Source organism: Fundulus heteroclitus, chromosome 14 (genome assembly GCF_011125445.2).
Source record: "Fundulus heteroclitus isolate FHET01 chromosome 14, MU-UCD_Fhet_4.1, whole genome shotgun sequence".
NCBI classification, from domain to species: Eukaryota; Metazoa; Chordata; class Actinopteri; order Cyprinodontiformes; family Fundulidae; genus Fundulus; species Fundulus heteroclitus.
Genome location: NC_046374.1, coordinates 24692052 through 24709806, shown reverse-complemented (window position 1 = coordinate 24709806; position 17755 = coordinate 24692052). Strand labels below are relative to the sequence as shown.

The 17755-nt window shown below is 37.7% G+C and overlaps 1 protein-coding gene across 1 annotated transcript in view; it reads right to left on the bottom strand.

The window, feature by feature from the left end:
* Positions 1-17755, bottom strand: part of ppp2r5b (protein phosphatase 2, regulatory subunit B', beta) — a 64647-nt gene that overhangs the window by 26997 nt on the left and 19895 nt on the right. The window contains exon 2 of the mRNA XM_021316630.2: positions 68-264. Coding sequence (XP_021172305.2) covers positions 68-264 — 197 coding nt within the window. The remainder of the gene's footprint in view (positions 1-67; positions 265-17755) is intronic.

Below are 17755 nucleotides of genomic sequence, written 5' to 3'. Positions count from 1 at the left end.
GGGAACATTATTACCAACTGTGCCATTGTGCAGCCCTCAGCAGACCTTAGCAGGCCTTCCGTCTTACCATCTTTATGGCCTCTGGGTAGAGAGGCTCGATGAGGACTCCTCTACTAGTGGCCACGCTCTCCACCAGCTCGTTAAGAGCCGCGCGTTTGATCTCCTTCCCTTTCAGGTCGGCCACACAGTCCAGGAAATCAAACAGCACGCAGCACTGCTGCAGCTTCTTACAGAACAGGTCGTGTAGCTCTGCCACCGGGGCATCTGCAAGGACGACAGGTGGGAGGGAAGACAGGGAGAGAAACGTTTAAAAAGACAGAAACGGTGACGGAAGTCGGCTAAATCCATTCCCAAAAGGAGCTTTGTGTGTGTTTGAAAATAAACTGTTTGACAAAGTGGAAGTGGGGGGGAGAAAGCCCCAGTACATGTATTGCACAACTTTCTTCTTCTCTCTAAGGTAATGAAGGAAGGAGAGCAAGAATATTGCACATTTGAATGTGCCTACACAGGCAAGGCCTCACATCCGTGCACAAACACACACCTTTCCCCAGATTTCTGTGCTGGATCTGAGTCCTAAGATCTGTCACAAACAGTCAAAACACCTGGTTTGCTGCACTGAATCAACCTCGCTGGCTGCCAACACAATGAAGCGCTCGGTAACTCTGAATTTCGCACAGACGTTTAGGAAAATAGCGGACACCCAGGGATTACATATCACACACAATGAAATCTGAGTTGATTCCAGGAGCCTGGGAGTGTGAAAGTTAACAGCTCAGCTTGTTAAGCAACACACACACAGTCGAATAACTGCACACAGATTTACAGACAGAATTACAGGACATGACAATAGCAAACAGGACTGATTTTCTCTTTATTAGCAACACAAATAATAATTCAACAGTAAAGAACAGTGGAGATCTGCATTTACGATTCCTGCAGCATTTAAGCTTGACACAAATGAGCAGTAGAGGAGAGTCAAAGAAAACCAATATGGAGATGCTTAAAGGTACTAATGAAGCCTTGCTTTCTAACTCTGCCAACTGACTCGTGGAAACTACTAAACTCAGATAAGCCACAGCAGGAGTCATTCTGGAGATACTTCAGTTCAAACGCCTCTATTGGAAAAAGGGTGTGAGCCAAGGTCAAGGAAGTAATGATGGATGTTAGTTTGCTAAAAAGCAGTTGAATAAAAAAGTTTACAGAAAACCGGAGGGCGGATAAGGAGTGCAACTAAACCTGTAGAGGCGGGCGTTGAGAGAACTGACGTTCTTGTCCTTCGAATGGAGAATCAGAGCAGAGACCAAGAGGCCGTAAGAATACAAGACCTGCTCTCTCCAAAGTTTTACAGTGAGTCTAGTGGTATATTTATAAGCTAGAAAATATTTTTTTTTAAATTAAGTAAATCACAATCAGAATTTCTATTTGTGTTCGAAACAGAGAAGTAATTTTAAAACGCATTTTACTAAAACAAAAAGACCAATTAAAGCCATGCTCACTAAAGCAAAAAGGAACTACCATATATGGAACCTCGTCACAAATCTCTCAATAGTTAATCTTAATAGTTTTCTTGAGAAGAATACTTTATTAACAGGAAAATGACAAATGTTTGGCCTCACAGAAAAAGGACATAGAGAGCACTTTTGCTCGGTAGAAGTAAACAGTTGGGGAGGATGGATTTCTCCTCACCCACAACAAACCCGCTCTCTTTTTTGGCGATGCTCTTGGTCCTGGGTTGTTAAACAACTGGAATCTCCTTTTTTTAATTACAAACATGTCATCAAAAGTAATTTGCTTCTACATCTCTCCATGGGGTGAAGGTTTGTCAGGTCTCCAAGTAACTACACTCAGAAACCTTCTCTCCTGACCTGAAGTTTATTTGGTGCTAATTAATAGTTTGTTCTCACCGTTTACTTTAAGCAAGTCGGCCATGTTGAATTTTGAGGTTGAGGCTTGTGAAAAGCCTTCAAATATCTTAACTAAACTCCAATTCTAATGGCTTTTCAGTTGATTTTTGTGACTTTTTCTTAATCAACCAACCCAAGTGGATGGTGGATGCAAACATGATTCATTCTCTACACTTTTTCCAAAGAGAAAGTTAACCACTATGCTAGCTCCTCAGCTAGCATAAGGATATCATAATTACATATGATGTTATGTAAGATGTACTCTTTGAGAAAATTGTGAACAAGTCTGTGAATAGCCAAGACATCCGGAGTATGCAGGAGAAAATCAACACATTTTGGTGTTGTGAGAATGCAATTAAAGTTGGCCCATTTTAAATCTTTAGAATCTTTCCAGGCAGATCAGGTGTGAAATGGGCCAGATGGATAAAATTTTAATCAAATATTAAATAATTAACAAAACTGTTTGAAAATTAGGAAATTCAATGGCCTTACTTTTACACACATAAGCTATGGAAAAACTAAGATGGAGAAAAATGGTGGCGATTGAGACTGAATTGTAAAAAAGTCAACTCAGAGTTTATGCGGTTTTAGTCAGGACACTAAGTTCAAGAGACAAAAATGTTGGCAGATTAGCATATTCCATTATGCTAATATAAAAACATATTAGTAGTCTCATCATTCACAGAAATGTTAATTAAAACTTTCAACCCAAAATTGCAAGATGTTCAAATACCGTCTTTATTCAAATTTAAGGATTGACTTTTAAAGACCCCTTAAATAACCAGATTGTCCCAATATAGCAAAAACATTCTTTATTATGGACATTTCCATCAGAAAATGATTAAGTGTGTCTGCAAGACCAACAAATGGTATCGTCAGCCTGCTAACATGCAAATAGCAGTACCGGATACGTGACGACTGTTTAAATCAAAGTTTCATCAAATTGATCAGACCTCAATTTTTAGGTTTTTCAGATTTTAGTCTTTAATCTTGCACAACTGAAGACAAAATCAGTAGAAACCAAAAGAGTTACACCTTGTTAACTATTGCTAAATATTACATGAAGCTACATATTGTTACAGCTGTTGAAAACTGGGGAAAATACCAGACAGATTACACAGACACAATGTACTCACAGATGTGACACGCATAGATATGGACAAAGGGATTGATAAAGAGAACGGTCAGTTATCTCTGGCCCGTATGGTTTATGCTTAACGCATCTGCGAGGTCCGCACGACGAAATTACATAATTTCCCCCCTCAGCGCAGAAGCCCATAGAGGGGCGTCAAATTTTCTACACCACACAGCTAAGAAATTTTCAAACTACATGGACAGTCCCATACCCAAAATCATGGTGGATGAGCAAATGCTTTCACCATTCGGCCCATAAAATTCACCATGATCAACAGAATCTGAACAATTCTTGTAAAGAAATTGCTGTCACTCTTAAAAGCCATAAGGAGGCATTAAAGATGTTGGAAACAACTGTGTTTTCTACTGCTACATCAGTGTGGTGTCGTATGCTTGCCATAGCCATCCCCATACTGCCCGCTAGAGTCTAGCAGAAAGTCGGCTACATTGGGGGAAAACTAAATGGATTATAAATGCAGCAAAAGTTGTGTCAGCGCCTGTTATTTCCACATGAAACAGACATGTCTTTAAACAGCCTAGGACACCATGCTATTACACAATCTAGCAGATAATACCAGAGTGATGACAATGTGTGTGGGAGGGGTTGGTGCACCTCTATGCAGGGCGGTTCTTAGTTTCTACAAAAAGTTGATGGAATCAGGATTCGGGGCTCATGCTTCCTTATTTTTTATACCTGTCAACAGCTTTAGCCTCGATCTATAATGCTTTCTCTAGCTTGTTTAGATTAAAAGTGTTAAGGTATAGTTTCTCTTTTGAGAGTCGTTCCTTCAAAAGCCGTTTTATTATTAACAGTGTAATAATAACCGCAGGGGGCAGCAGCATTTACATAATTCAACAAGGAATTATGAGGAATTCTTGTCCGTCTCCGGTTAGACATGATATTTAATTTGTTTTGCCACGGTTTTTTTTAATTCAGATATGGGGCATACAAGAAAAGCTAAATAATGACGTGTTGACAATGAGATACAAATAGTTTAGCTACATGCATGATTTTATTGAAGTACAGAGCAACAAAAAAAAGCAAAGTGGTAGAAAATATGATAGCTGAAGTAAACACAAAACAAACAAGGAAAGGCCCTTTCCAGAAACCAGGGAGGACTACTCATTTATGATATTTCAGCCCATCTGAGGTCATATGAGCACAACAGTGAAATCCATGAAAGACACTATTTTAAACAGGGAACATCCTAAACAGATTATTTTCTTCTCCTTTTTTAAGACTATACAGCTCACCAGTAGCAGTGTAGATCAACTATGCATTGGAAGAAGGAAGATCCAAGGTCTATAAGGGCAGACACAAGCACAGTAGGAGAAGATTAAATTTAACCCTTCTTAACCTGCAGGTGTAAAGGGGACCGTGGCCTGGTGCCCTTCCACTCCTAGACCCCTCTGATCTCTTCAGGCCTCACCTAAACCATCTGTTCCCTTTGCTATGCAGTCAAACAGGGAAAGACAAAAGCTGCCCTCTTGTGTGAGAAGGTTAAAAGTCTTGTTTCAGAGAACTGAAGGTGGCATTTATTGTTGGAAAAACTAAATCCACCCGAGCGGTTTCTGTGAGAATTCAGAAATGAGTAGCATTGTGTTTAGTTAATTGATTATACCACTATAAAACCTCTATAAAAGCAGCAGTTGTTGCTTGTCTGGAGCATACGGACAACAATGACCTTAAAGACGCAATTGCTACTGTCCATCCATTTGGGAAGGATTATTAGGCAATTTCCAAACAATTAGAGCGTAACAATGAGGAAAATTGTATGATCTGTGGCCATTAATTGGTCACTATGGGTTATTGTTTTCTGTATTTTTCCCTCCTGCTGGCCTACATTGTTTTTTTTGGGTGTTTTTTTTTGCAGAAACTTCCTGTTATACTGCTACATATCTTTATGTTGTTCTGACTCATGATCTCACTGTGTCTCCAATTAACTCCCTGGTTTAGTGCCTGTGTTTCAAACCCTGTTTCCTGGGTTTTGTATTATTTTTTTTTTCATTTTCCTTATTAAAAGCACTTAATTTTTGCCACAACCACACTTAGAATTTGGGTCCTCCGTCACCCACAACATGATAGGAAAGCTCTCCAGAGGGGAAAAACATTTAAGACTTTTATTGGCACGATGAAGTAGGGGTGATGATCTGGGCTTGTTTTGCAGACACAGGACCTAGACTTAGACTTAGACAACTTTATTTGTCATATTGTATGCACAGAGTGCGTACAGAACGAAATTTCGTTGCATACAGTTTGTAAATTGCAGTAAAATTAAATTACTGTATAAGGTGCAGCAGTGATTTAAAAGTAAACGATTTAAATGTAGACAATGTAGGAGAAGTCACAGTGTACAGGTGAGTATTTTTAAAAACCATTTGTATGTGCAGAATTAGGGCATTTGTGCATGAATACAGCTTGTAAATTACAGTAGATTTAACTAGGCCACTTTACACTCACTGAGCCAAACATGAACTATTGCATAGGCAAAAACAAGAGACATTCTGTCTGACTGTTGAAGCCAAGTAGATCTTGAAGACAATGATCCCAAAAACAACAGCAAATCTACAACAGGATGGCTGAAAACGAAAAAGAATCACAATGGCCTAGTCAAAGACCAGACCTCTGATTAAAAATGTGATGGGAGCTTTACAGAGTTTTGAATAAACAAATGTCTGCATAGCTGAGTGAACTGTAAAGAGAAGAGGGCCGAGACTCCTTCAAAATGACGTTAGAATTTGATAAAAACGGACCATATCAAACAAAATCAACTTTTTTGAGCTTTTAACTTTTATGATGGTATACCTAAACACAAAATCCCCCCCGAAAACAAGTAAAATTTCATAGCAAATGGGTACTCGTAGTACCAAAGCCAATATTTAATCATGTTTATGCTTTGACTTTGGAAGACTTAAAAAAACACTTTATAGAAGTCATATAGGAGACATTAATGGGATGTACTTGTTTGTCCCATAATTGCAGTGCAAAGTGATAGAATCTTTAATTTCTCTCATTACTGTATAATTTCTGTCAAAGCACAGCTAGCTAGAGTCTGAATATAAGGTCTCTTGCATTTCTTATGACTGTGCTGCTTCTGATTAACCTTTTATATGCATAAACCTTCCCTGGGACCTTCTTCCCTGTTATCAACACATTGGTTTTTGTTTTTTGTTTTTGTTTGGCACTCAATGAGTCGCTGAGATTCACCAAGCAGCCTATTTGTTGTTGAACTGCAGCCAGTTTTGTATGACTGAACACAAGCATGACAGCAAAGTTTGCACTGTTTCCCAACTGCCTGTGAGAAAAAAACAAACTCACAGGGTTAGTATATCCTACATCTCCATTTGCATGCCTTTAGGCTGGTTTGAGAGCTTTAATTTTTTTTCTCTCGTTTACTCTCCTCCATGCTCCATGCTCCAGGCCTTTCTCCTCTCCTATTTTAATCGTTCTTCTTCCTTCCTCTTTTCTCGTCTCCCTCTGCAGACTGGGAAGGTGAAATCTAATCCACTCTTAGTGGAGAGTAATTGTATGAAGATGTGCCGTGCTGGGACCGAAAGAAAAGAGACAAAAAAGTCAAGTAAAAAAAGGCGAGGGAAAACTGTGAATGTGTGTTGAGAGGTGAGGAGGAAGTGAAAGAAGATGAAGGTGGATAAAGAGACTTGTAGGTCACGTGAGAACAAATGTGGGGAAAAGGTGAAGGACAAGAAGAGCCAAAAAGAGAGAGGTGTGAAGAGATGATACTCGAAAGACAAAGCAGCTACACATATTGGGGGGAAAGAAAAATAGCATTTATACGGCAGCTTAAAGCTCGGCTTTTGCTGCTGATTGTGATCCATTCCTTGTTATTTTAACCACTGTAGGTTTGACGTTTCCCTCAGGAAGCACAAACAAGCAAGCCTTGTGTTTTCTGAATACACAAACTGGCATTTAGTTACCGCAATAACTACAAAACTTGGCACTTTAAAGTCAATTTAAAGGCTGCAGTTTTATGTTGTGTTTGTTTCATTTAGATTGACGCAGAATGCCTCTGCAGATTAAAAAGTCACTACATCAGCAACGGTAAATCACCGACACCTGATCTCAAGTGTTAAACTGAAGGCTAATGGAGTGCGAGAGGATGTGTACAATAATTAAGTGCAATTCAGAAAACAAATGACTCCATTTATCTCAGCCAATCAGGACATAAAACAATGTAATCTTGAAAATTTTTGATTCTTTTGTACCTTTTCTTCTTATGTTTCTTTGTTTGTTTGTTTGTTTGTTTTTGTTCCAGGTCTCCCTTGTAAAAGAGATTTTTAATCTCAATGGGTATAACCTGGTTAAATAAAGGATAAATAATAAAAAAAAAAACATTCAGATATAAAGGAATTCACAATAAAATAAATATGTTTTGTAATGCACAAGTCTTTTATCGGAAATCGTTTTGGCATATTATCAAATATGAATTAAGATAGATTTAGCTTCTCAAATAATTTACAATAACCTCATCCTTAACTCAATACACATTTATAATATATAAATGGTGAAGCTAAGACAAATCCATGCATTTAAAAACATGCCTGCTCAGTTTAAAATTGGAACCCAGTAAAACATTTCAAGAATTTGGAATAAGGGTAAAGCAAGTTTGGAAAACCTGTGGTATAAAATGACTAAGCAGCAGTTTTCACAAAGGTTGGCAACAAATCAGTGAAATAACTTAAAGATGGAAAGCAGCTCACTGCTTTCTTACATTAAAGAGTTTTTTTTTTCATCATCAATACCACATAATAAAGCTACAATATCTTGAGAAACAGAATCAGCAACTGGGCATGTAATCGATTTTAAATTTACAGTGCCTTCCCAAATTACTGGCAACCCTACGTTTGTAATCAGACTTTCAAATTAGCTGTTGCACTGGAGACTTGGCTTCATCAAGATGCCGCTCTCGGACAGTGCTAAATTGACCAACGTGCAGGGCAGTTTTGTCACAGTTAAAACCACCTGAAGATTTTTAACCCATTAAGCCCGTGAGCCCCCCTTTCAAAGGGGCTTGAGCTCTTTAGCACCAATAACACGCTTGTAAGTGGACTAACCGAGACCGACACACACTGATCATATGTCCAGATCTTCATCTGCGACTCCTTGACAACAGAGTCTACCAAATATATCATAGCATCCCACATTTTAAATTTCAAGAATAAATTCCAAATTTTAAAAAACTGAGTCAAAACTGGCTCAAAAACAATAGAGGTCTGTCTGGATTTTTTTTTTTTTTTTAATCTAAACATTTATACCTTTTCATTTGCTTGTTGTATGGACACCAAAATTGCTACAAATGTAACCAAGATTTTGTAGTTACAAATTATTGTGTTTATTTACTTCTTTACAGCAAAAGTAAGTTTTGTATGTAAATATCTAGGGTTTTTTTTTTTAGGTGAAATGTATTTTCTGGGCATTTAAATCTCATTTACTCAGGCCCATAATAATTTACTCTCACATTTCCACATCCACATCAACCTCCAGGACCTCTGTGTTAGTTGACAGCAGTTTAGGCATTTTATATGTTGAGAAATGCCTTATAAAGTATGAGTATGTTGTTGTTTTTTGGAAAATAGACCCATCAAAAAATACAACAAAAAAGACCCTGAAGTGTGTGGCAGTCAAAAAAGCATCTGTAGGACAGAAACTGATAACCTGGTATTATCTGTTATTATTAGAATAAAGGCATGGATGGATGTAAAGTGATCATTATTTTCTAGTAAATAATAATTGCATTTACATTTTAAACATTCAATCCTGACAGTATTCCTCTGTTTGCTGTGTTTTCTTACTTGAAGACCACAGATGAACAAAACAAATATTTCAGACAAATAGTTTTACTGTTAAGAGTTTTAGACTGAGTTCAAATGCACGCAACAGAACCAAGTAAAGATTCACAATTTACCTTAAATAACAACAGACTAAAGCCAACGGTAGATGAAAAACTCCAAATAAAAAAGGAATGAATGATGAGGATAAAACTCATATGAAAGATGACCGTGACCATGTTACTAGCTCTAAATTGAAACCACAGCGCAAGAGCTTTATTCTTGTCAAGGCAATGTGTCATAACATTTCAGACTGTGTGACAATTACTTTAAAAAAAAACAGCAGCTCAACATTGTGGAAGATAATGACAAAGACATTCCAGCTTACACAGGAGACCCAATGTCTTTCTTTATTTGTCTTAAGAAGAAAAAAAAACACCCCTGAGGACCAGGGTGGGGTAGTACATTGAATAGTAATGACCTTCTTCTGAGAAACAGCTGGCCAAATTAACAATGCTGTTTTTTTATTTTATTTTAAACTTAACCTAATAGTTTCTGTGTCAAGAAACACCTGACACTTTTCATTTTGCAATACAGTTATGTTCAATAAAATAGGACTTGTGTTCCAGTGAGGCTCGTTTGTTAGATTAAAATTATGTTTTGAAAATAGCAACCATGAAGCAGGTATTAGACAATCATTTTATTAAGCACACACTTCTGAATTAAAATGTTTTTGTTGGTCTGGTGTAATATTATCATAAATGTGTTTTTGTTAACTATTAGCAGAAAAACAAAAATTATGTTTTTAAATAATATAATTTATGTATGCTAAGATACATTGCTAATGGTTGCTAACCAAGTTTTCTGTCAGTAGAGGCTGTTATATACAGTTTAATGTTGAAAACGCAAAGACAGCAGAAGTATTCGTAAAAAAGTGGCTATGAAAATTTGGAGATTGGAGTTTTTAATATAGCAGAAGACATCTTTTGGTCTTAGCTGCTGTAGCTGTTAGCCATTAGCTGAACGGCTAGCTAACATGCTATTAGCTAACCTGCTGTGAACTATTAATAACTGACTGCTTATAAGCAGATTGTGCAACACTTTTGCGCAAATCATACGAGTTAAAAATTTTTGGCTACCAAATAAACCCTGCTGTCACTGTAATTTGTGTGACATGCAGGTAGGTGAACATAAGACTCAAAGGCGTTGGTTGTTTGTTAGCTAACAGTCAAGCAGTAACTCAAAGCTAGGGGGATTTGATTAGCTGGGAAACTAAAAGTGTCAAAGTGAAGATACTAAAAGATGGTGTGTCACTTTATACTCAGTGGCTGGATTATTTATTTATTTATTTATTTATTTAGGTATTTTTGCTTCTGTTCCAAATTGGAAAATTATACCACAACTTGCCCTAAAGTGGAAATTCTGCATTGAAAATCTAGACTTAAAAATATGAACTGAAAAATTTTACATTAAACAAAAAACATAGTTTAAGATTTTTTTAAACCTTATTCTACAGGTGAAATCTGAATAAAAATAGTTTTAAATGTTTCTAGGCATTAGGATCACCTAAAATTGGGACAAGCAAGAAATTAGTCAAAGGGTGACTAATTATGCCACAATGAAAACAAATACAGTGTGTATCTGTAGCTGTTCACAATTTGTGTGCAATTAACTGTTGTTGTGAAGACACAAAAAAGAGATTGTTTGCTTTTTTTAATTTAACAGTAATGCTAAAATCTAGCCATGCTCTTAAAAGACAGCCACTTCAAAATAATCTAAACTGTTCCTTTAATAAACCACTATAATAAATGTTCCTCTGGCAATGAGTCACATGCTTTTCATACATTGTATTATTTGTACGATCGTCCCAGGAAGCGTCCCTGTGTTTGTGTTAGATCGTATTTCAATTGATGCTTTTTTGGATGACACGGACATTATTTAAACTTTTCTTTTTAAAAAAGGGCTGTTGGCAAATATTTAACATCTACAGACTAAAAACAGAAACAAAAAAGGTAACGTAGCTACGATGAGCCCACAGGATGTGACAGAAAAAAAAATAGTGAGGAAGGCTAGGAGAGGAATATGAGGGTTTAGCAAAAGGAGCAGTGATACATAAGAACAAGCACCAGCAACACACTCACAGCTGCATAAATCTAAATATAGTCCTGCTGAAGAGAGAGCGAGAGAGAGAGAGAAAGAGAGAGAGAGAGATAGAGAGAGAGAGAGGAAGAATCTGGGGATGAAGAAGAGGGGAGTGGTACAGGGTTAAAGGATGACATCATCCCCTTCCTCCTCCTCTCTCATCTTCCCATCCCTGGGTCCCTCCCTTGGTTCTCTCCCTCCATCTTTCCCTTCCTGTTCTCCATCTCTCTGAGGCTTTTTTTCTTCTTAAATGAGCAGCTCTCGTCTTTAAATAACAGTTATTCTGTTTGGGGCTGAGTGTGTGACACAGAGAGAGAGAGAGAGAGACAGAGAGAAAGGAGGACATCTTCGGTTTCGGCTACACCGCCTCTGCACCTCTGTCAATGCACAGATAGAGTGACGCAAAGAGGACGGGGAGGTAAAGGAAAGGGGGAATGAGGCAGATAAAGAAGAGGTGGTTATAAATAGGAGAAGGGGAAAAGCAGCTATTAGCAGTGAGACGCCATGCAGTGTAAAAGTCAGGCCAGTATAAATATCACCTTAAGGGGTTTACGTGACGCACTTCAAGCCCATCTTTAAATAATCTAATCCCTCCCTGATAACAGGAGCGATGTCCACACCGCCATCCTGGGATGCTCATTGGACGCTTACAAACATAAAGACTGAAGAATACTTTACATGCAAAAGAAATCATCTTTCTGTGTTACAGCAGGAAACACTCAGAGGGCTTCACACACGAATCACGAGTCCAGTTGGGTTAACATCTACTATGCAAATAGGGCTGCATGGACAAGCTGCCAGTAGTGAGATTTGTGAGGAGACTGTTTGACGTTTTCTCTATTCACAGAGGAGGATCTGATGTTTTCATTCCTCACAATTTTGCTCCTCCTTCCGTCAAAAGCAGATTTCAGTAAATTACTATCATATTTAAGAAGCAGTAGTTGAGTAGACAAACGTCCAGACATATGGCAAGCCGTTTTAACATAAATTCGGTTTCGTCTGACTATCCGTAATTACATTCCAGATATCTTAAAATGCATTTTGACTAGACAAAACTACATTTTGACTATCCGGAATGGTAATTTAAGATATCTTTATTTACATTCTGACTAGGAAGAATAATAATTCAAGATATCTTCAATTACATTTTGACTAGTCAAAATTCCTTTCAAGATATCTCAAATTACGTCACCGGATTCGTCATTGAAAGCGTCACACATCCGTAGATGTAATTTAAGATATCTCGAACGTAATTATGACTAGTCAGAATTACAATTTAAGATATCTGAAATAAGACATTGCGTGTAAGCCCCTTATTGGCTGTAAGCTGCCCAAAGCTGCCTGAACATTCAATGGCGCTGGCTGTTTTCGACAAAATTGTAAGAAAATGCCACAATATAGAAAGAGCTTTTTAAGTATGGGATATGCAGAGAGGGCGAAAATAGTATACTTGAAGAATGCTTAAGAAATTTGCAAAGAATTTCGGATTTACTTGCTGCCGACGCACACAATGCACCGAAAAACGGCTAGCTGAAAGCGCTACTGTCGACTCATGTCCAAGCTGGAAATAAGGAATATTCCTCAGCCCGGACCAGTTCTGTTAATAACCAGATGCAGTTTTTATACTGTGGTAAAGCATCTGCCTCTTGGGAATTATGGTAAAGCCAGCTAGCTCTTGATTTTCACATGCGAGACGGCACAAAGCATTACAGCACCCTCCTTTAGCTTCTCTGAAAACAAAAGCACACGCCTCCGGTTCCTGTGTGATGACATATGGCAAGCCGTTTCGTAATTCAAGATATCAGTAACGTCATTTTGACTAGTCAGAATGTCAATTTAAGATATCTTAAATGGAAAAGCTGAATAATTCAAGATATCTCTAATTCATTTAGAGATATCTTAAAATGAATTTTGACTAGTCAAAATTACAATTCAAGATATCTTAAAAGGAATTTTGACTAGTCAAAATTACAATTCAAGATATCTTAAATTTATTTTTTACTAGTCAAAACTGCATTTCGCCTATCCAAAAATACATTTAAGATATCTTGAATTATGGTGGCATTTGAGGTATCTTTAATTAGAATTATGACTTGTCAAAACTCAATTTAAGATATCTTGAATTGTAATTTTGACTAGTCGTAATTTAATTGTAGATATCTGAAATGGGTATTTCAGATAGTCAGTAATTCATTCGAGATATCTTGAATTGACGTCTCCATACAACTCAATGGAAAATCTGATGTCATTTCGACTAGTCAGAATGTAATTAGAGATATCTCGAATAGGTATTTTGACTAGTCAAAATACAATTAGAGATATCTTAAATTGCTAAAACGTCTAGTCATAAAACAATTTGAGATATCTCGAACATAAGGGCGGTAAAACCGAATTTATGTTAAAATGGCTTGCCATACCAGACAGCTCATGACAAACGTCATGAGCATCTGGTTCCAAGTTCTGTTCACACGGGTCTGAATTCAGTTGTGCTCATCTTGAACTAAATTCACCCAAAACATTAAATGGTTCCTGTTTATTCATCTTTTTCTGGTCAAATAAAGTTTTTAAAACTGTATCAACACTCATGTCTGAATTAACATATCGGTAATGTCATCATGTAGCATTTCCAATCTAACCCCTGCAAGGTTATATGGAAACGGATTAGAATTAGGGCTGCACAAGATCAGAAAACGTGACATATTGCTAGTGAATGTCATTAGTACAATATAATTTATAATTAGTAAACTATGATATATAATTAACAAAGAATTGGTGCAATCCAAGCAGCTATTTGCGATATTAATAATATTGTGGTGTCACAAACTTAGCTATAAATTGTGCAGGCCTAATTTAAATTGTAGCTTATGTAAGTAAAAATAATAAACTAATGAGTTTTTAAGATTCATTGCACACAAAGAAATACATTTCAAGTTTTTTATTATTTCCGGTCAATTTGGATTATTATGGTAATTATTGCAGCAGATGGAATTTACATTTTAGTTTACATTTTAAACATTTAATCCTGACAGTATTCCTCTGTTTACTTGAAGACCACAGATGAACAAAAAAAATATTTCAGACAAATAATTTTACTGTTAAGAGTTTTAGACTGAGTTCAAATGCAGGCAACAGAACCAAGTAAAGATTCATCATTTACCTTAAATAACAACAGACTAAAGCCAAAGGTGGATGAAACGGATTAGAATTAGGGCTGCACAAGATCAGAAAACGTGACATATTGCTGGTAAATGTCATTAGTACAATATGATTTATAATTAGTAAACTATGATATATAATTAACACAACTTTGGTGCAATCCAAGCAGCTATTTGCTATATTAATAATATTGTGGTGTCACAAACTTAGCTATAAATTGTGCAGGCCTAATTTAAATTGTAGCTTATGTAAGTAAAAATAATAAACTAATGAGTTTTTAAGATTCATAGCCCACAAAGAAATACATTTCAAGTTTTTTATTATTTCTGGTCAATTTGGATTATTATGGTAATTATTGCAGCAGATGGAAATGATTTGCCTGCAATTGATAAATAAAATAATTATTGCCCATAATAAGCATATGTTCCTCACAACTTGCTTGGGACTGTTTTGCGTGAGTGTGTTTTAACCTCTAACTGTCTGAATATATTTGCAATAATTACAACGTATATAAATTATGTTCTTGGTGTCAAGCAGCATTGAAGTATGAAGTATAATTAAGCATTTTGCTAATTTCGGTACGCTGTGTAGTCACAACCTGCACTCCAGGGACCTCTTTATCCTCAACTTCTCATATGCTGCCCCCTCATCCTGAAAGTTTGCCATGTAATCACTTTTTGGAGATTTTAAACAGCTTTTAAAGATGCTTGGTAGTCCAACAGACATCTGTCTGTGCTTCTAGTGCTTTTGCTGCTCGTCTTCTCTTTGGTGTAATTGTAGCAGCTGTATGTTTGTGTTGTAGTTTGTGTGAGCAGGGTCCTCTTGAAAATGAGATTGTGATCTTTCAGTGAGGCTAGCCTGTATAAATAGCATTGTTTTTCTCAAGATAGTTATTTAGTATGCAAAACCAGCCTTTCTTGGGCATATTTACGACCACTAGACTGCTAATAAAGTGCTACCAGTCCGACCAGGAACCGGCATTAGTGGGATGCCGGTTCCTGGTTCCTTCTCTAGCTCCCAGTCGGGCGAGGCAGATGACCGTTCATACTGAGCCTGGTTCTGGTTCTGATGGAGGTTTTCCTTCCCGTTAATGGGGAGTTTTTCTTTCCACTGTCGCTTTATGCTTGCTCAGTATGAGGGATTGCAGCAAAGCCATGTACAATGCAGATGACTCTCCCTGTGGCTCTACGCTTCTCCAGGAGTGAATGCTGCTTGTCAAGACTTGATGCAATCAACTGGTTTCCTTATATAGGGAATGTTTGTCCAATCTGTATAATCTGATTGAATTTGACTTTGGAAAGTGCTTTGAGATGACATGTTTCAGGAATTGGCGCTATATAAATAAAATTGAATTGAATTGAATGGAAGGCTGCAAGGATACCGAAAGAGGTTGTGAGGTAAATTTGCAACAATAGCCTACAACAGAGGTCACGGATTAGCGGACCGCGGTCCGGATCCGGACCCAGCTGCTACCTAATCCGGACCCAACCTGATTTAAAACATTTATATATTACTGCATGTTGTCCGACGACAGTATCTAACTCAGGGGTTAAAGTTCTCCGTCGCTGCGACGGATTTCCGTCATTTGGAAACTGAGCGCAAATAGTCCCGTCTAGACTTTTTATTCAAGGTTTTAAACACAAACTGCTCTCAACCAATCAAACCTGGCCGAGCCGGGACATTAGCCAATCAGAATGAGAGCAGGGCGGGTCTTTCCAAAGCGGACATGGCCAGTCTGAGGTTTATCGGTGTTCATCATTTTAACTTTTGGGAGAGCATTTTAAACTGGCCACAGATGGTATGAATGAAAGTAGCGGTGGTCAAAGGTTTTCTTTGGATTTATGCAAACCAGCAGGTCAGAAAGTTCAGCAGCTGACAACAACTTCCCTCGGTAAGCGTCAATCTGCTCCGGCAGTTAATTAATGAATTATTTCCACCTGTGGCCAAGTCGTCTGTCAGCGTGTATTCCCTCGCTGATAAACGCGGCGACCAACCAGGGATCTCCTCGTGATTCGCTGTTATGTTTTATTTAAAACACAAAGAAGAGTAACGCGCTAGCGTGACCCTTGAAGAACAAGAGTCGGAAAGTGAAACGATGTCCCCCATTTGACTGGTTCCGATTCGGAAAAAGTAAAAAAAAAAAAAAAAAAAAAACAACAACAACCCTGCGCTGTTCTGAAACAAAGAAGGCAGAGCTGTATCTGCTGTCAGTATGCAGCAGTGATCACCTGATGAGTAGCTGCGCTCCAGGACAATAAATAAAATGACAAGGATTTTGATGCTTACAGATTGTTAAGAAAATTACATCAAAAAGATAACAAATAAACTGCAGCTACAACATGGACTGGAGAACGGGTTCTACCTGGGTGAGGCCAGAGAAAGGAAATTCTCAGAGAGTTTTTTATGAAGTTAAAGTGGAGCTCGGACACAGGGTTCATCCTGGACAGGTCTCCAGTCACTGGGCTAAAATATAACCATTTTATTAAGCTTCAAAAAAGGTAAATCATGCCTTTTTATAAACTGTAATGATTAATTGGTGAACAATAACGGCCAAAACAGAGACTGAATTATTGTCATGTGCAATCTGTGTCAAATTAAAATGTATGACGTCATCATAGTGTTGGTGATGCGTCTGCATTTCCAAGGCTGTGTTTCCCTTGTATGATCATAAAATTGGTTTATATTGAATGTGACAGGGAGCGAGTGGAGTTAATGTACAGGTGTGAAGTAGATGATGTAATGATGAAGCTGCTGTCCTCTGAATCAGCTGTGGTTTATGGAGGGTTTCTGGAGGACAGGGAGCTGGGATTGTAAAGTGGACTGTGGACCAGTTTGTCAACAGTGTGAAGGAAGAACTTGATGCTGCAGAGATGAAAGTAACCCAGATGATGATGTGGATGTGGAAAGTGATGGAGAGGCTGTCCAGGATGACGCAAAGGCTCTAAAGCTGAAAGGTGGCAGAGATACAGGAATTTTCAATGGATATTTTAAAAGTATCAGATTTAGTTGACTTTGCACACTAAGCAAGTGAGCCAACTAATGCGGCATGATGTCCACGGCCCCAGGAATATATGGGCTGGCGAGAAAATGTTTTCAGTCAAACATTATTTTTGCTTCAACCCCTGTGCTAACTTCACTTGCGCCGCTTCTCTTGTTAATATGGCAAAGCCCTCCGGAGCGTCAGGCACGAGGATGCACGTGATGCAAATTAGCCAATGAGCTGTGTCAGTCAGGGTTGCTGCTGCTGGCTACTTTTTAGAAAAAAAAAAAAGCAAAAGCAAAAAGCACTTTGGATTTTAAAATAGAAAAACGTTCTATTTTTATGTTATTTTTTTGTTTAAAAAGTCAATGTAAAAGGTGGATGCATAAACATTTTATTTCAGTGTTAAATACTGTTTGAAGTAACGGATTGTAATTAAAAATGTGTCCGGACCTTTACTGGTTGTTGATTTTTGTTATTCGGACCCCACTGATTTTTAATTAGTGACCCCTGGCCTACAAGGTGTCACTAAGCAACAGTTCGGTCTTTTTTTCTCCTCAGCCCAGACGCTTCTGACGTTACATCTAGTTTGGCACTGGCTTAAAACAAGAAATGTGAGAGCTGTAGCCCTGCATTGGTCTTTGTGTGTTGA